The 1,860-nt window shown below is 43.8% G+C and overlaps 1 protein-coding gene across 1 annotated transcript in view; it reads left to right on the forward strand.

Moving 5' to 3' along the window:
• Positions 1–3: 3 nt before the first annotated feature.
• The window catches only part of LOC102208494 (deoxyribonuclease gamma-like), a gene marked incomplete at its 5' end in the record, with an annotated part of 5,771 nt that continues 3,914 nt past the window's right edge, over positions 4–1,860 (forward strand). Inside the window, 2 exons of the mRNA XM_005753939.2 lie at positions 4–88; positions 1,418–1,530. Coding sequence (XP_005753996.1) covers positions 4–88; positions 1,418–1,530 — 198 coding nt within the window. The remainder of the gene's footprint in view (positions 89–1,417; positions 1,531–1,860) is intronic.

The raw sequence follows: 1,860 nt of genomic DNA on the forward strand, positions 1-1,860 counted from the left end.
TCACACCAGTATGAAGATAATCAGGCTGGAGATGAAGATGCCTTTGCCAGAGAGCCCTTCATCCTGCGGTTTGATTGTCCAACTACAGGTTTGTGCTGTTTACTGTGTTTGAGTAACGCTTTAGGTTACAAAACAAAACAAGTGGAAGTGCCAAACACTGCAGTTCTACATTTTAAAACTTTTGTTTAACCCTGCTGCTTATTTGTACTCCAGTTTTGATGACAAATCCTTTTATTTTATCAGTTTCATAATTCATACTAATCAGTGTTGAGCCTTTAAATAGAGAGTTTGTGAGGCAAGATGAAGAAGCAGCATGCTGCTCTTGTCTTCAGTCATCTGTACTGAGTTTCAGTTACAAACAGTACCACCTCATCCACATTTTCTTCGCATGAATATGGTCAGTAGCACACTAACACATATTTCACATACATTTCTACAGAAATCATATTTTAGGTAGTGCATAACATGAACTGTAAGCTGGAACATGTGCATCTTTTTGATTTGAGCTGACACTTTAGCTGACTTCTCACAGTATTGAAATTATAGTTTTAGGAATTACAGAAAATCTCTCAATAACTCGCTTACATGGAAATAATGTCAGAAATTAAATGAAATGTCTTCGTCAGAAAAATGAAATTCAAAACAAATCACTGTGGAGGGTTTGTGTGTCCCAGGGATCCTGAGGACTCTGTTGTTGTGGTTTTTCTATGATGGCAAATTTGTCTTGGGTGATTCAAAAGCCCCTATGAGTATAAAATATAGGAAACAGTTCATTTTGCCCAGGATAGAGTTACTGGGTCCCTCCCTGGAACCAGGCCTAAGGGTGAGCGCCTGGCTGCTGGGCCTTAGTTCATGGGGCACAGCCTGGGACAGCCCGAACAGGGGACATGAGCCCACCCTCCTGTTGGTCCACCACCAGCAGGAGGTGCTGTAGGGGTTGGATGCAGTATGTGCTGTGTTGAGTCCAGGAGCACAAGCACCCTGGCAGATCAATCCCCAGCTACCGAGACTAACGACCGGGACATGGAATGTCACCTCTCTGGTGAGGAAGCGCTTCTAACGTCAACTGAGGATACTGTCGGGTTGTGGCAGAAACACTCTGAGGATCTCCATATTCCCACTGACACATCTTGGGAATGAGGGGGACGACTTGTCCATCACTGGGGGGTGAGGTGACTGTGGCAGTTAAACAACTCCTTGGTGGCAGGGCCCCTGGGGTAGATGAGGTTGGCCCTGAATTGCTGAAGGATGCTCGAGGGCTTGCTGCCACTTGTCCTCACCTGGGCTAAGTTGAGCCACTGAACAAGACCCTTGAACCGTGTTTATGGAAAGACTAAACTGACACTGTGAAATTGTAATATTTTCTCTATTCAGGTGTACTTTGTATTGAGGCCTCTTTGCTTGTGAACTCTTTCAGTGGTACAAGATCTGGTCCTGATCCCTGTGCACACAAAGCCAGAAGACACTCTGAAGGAGCTGGACGAGCTGCACGATGTGGTTGAAGACATCAGGAAGAAATGGAAAAATGATGTAAGTTTGAGACAAGAGCCCTAAGAGTTTAGTTCCTGTGTTTCTCTCCTCTCTGAGACACGTTTCTTTAGATTTTGGTTGCTTCGTGGTTTGATCATAGTAATGTGTTGCGTTGTAGATGAGATTATTTTTTTCCTTCAGTGGTAGCAAAATATTGAAATGCATACATTAATAAATTATTTTATTATAAAAATTGTGTGGATGTGTGTGAACACACACACTCCACATCCTCTCGAGCTCTTCTCTGAGCCCTTGGTATTTCTCCAGCTTCTCGTGTTCCTTCTTCCTGATATTGCTGTCATTCGGAACCGCTACATCGATCACTACGGC

This window comes from Pundamilia nyererei, unplaced genomic scaffold (assembly GCF_000239375.1).
Source record: "Pundamilia nyererei isolate P.nyererei 1_Seehausen unplaced genomic scaffold, PunNye1.0 scaffold00483, whole genome shotgun sequence".
In the NCBI taxonomy this organism is placed as follows: domain Eukaryota; kingdom Metazoa; phylum Chordata; class Actinopteri; order Cichliformes; family Cichlidae; genus Pundamilia; species Pundamilia nyererei.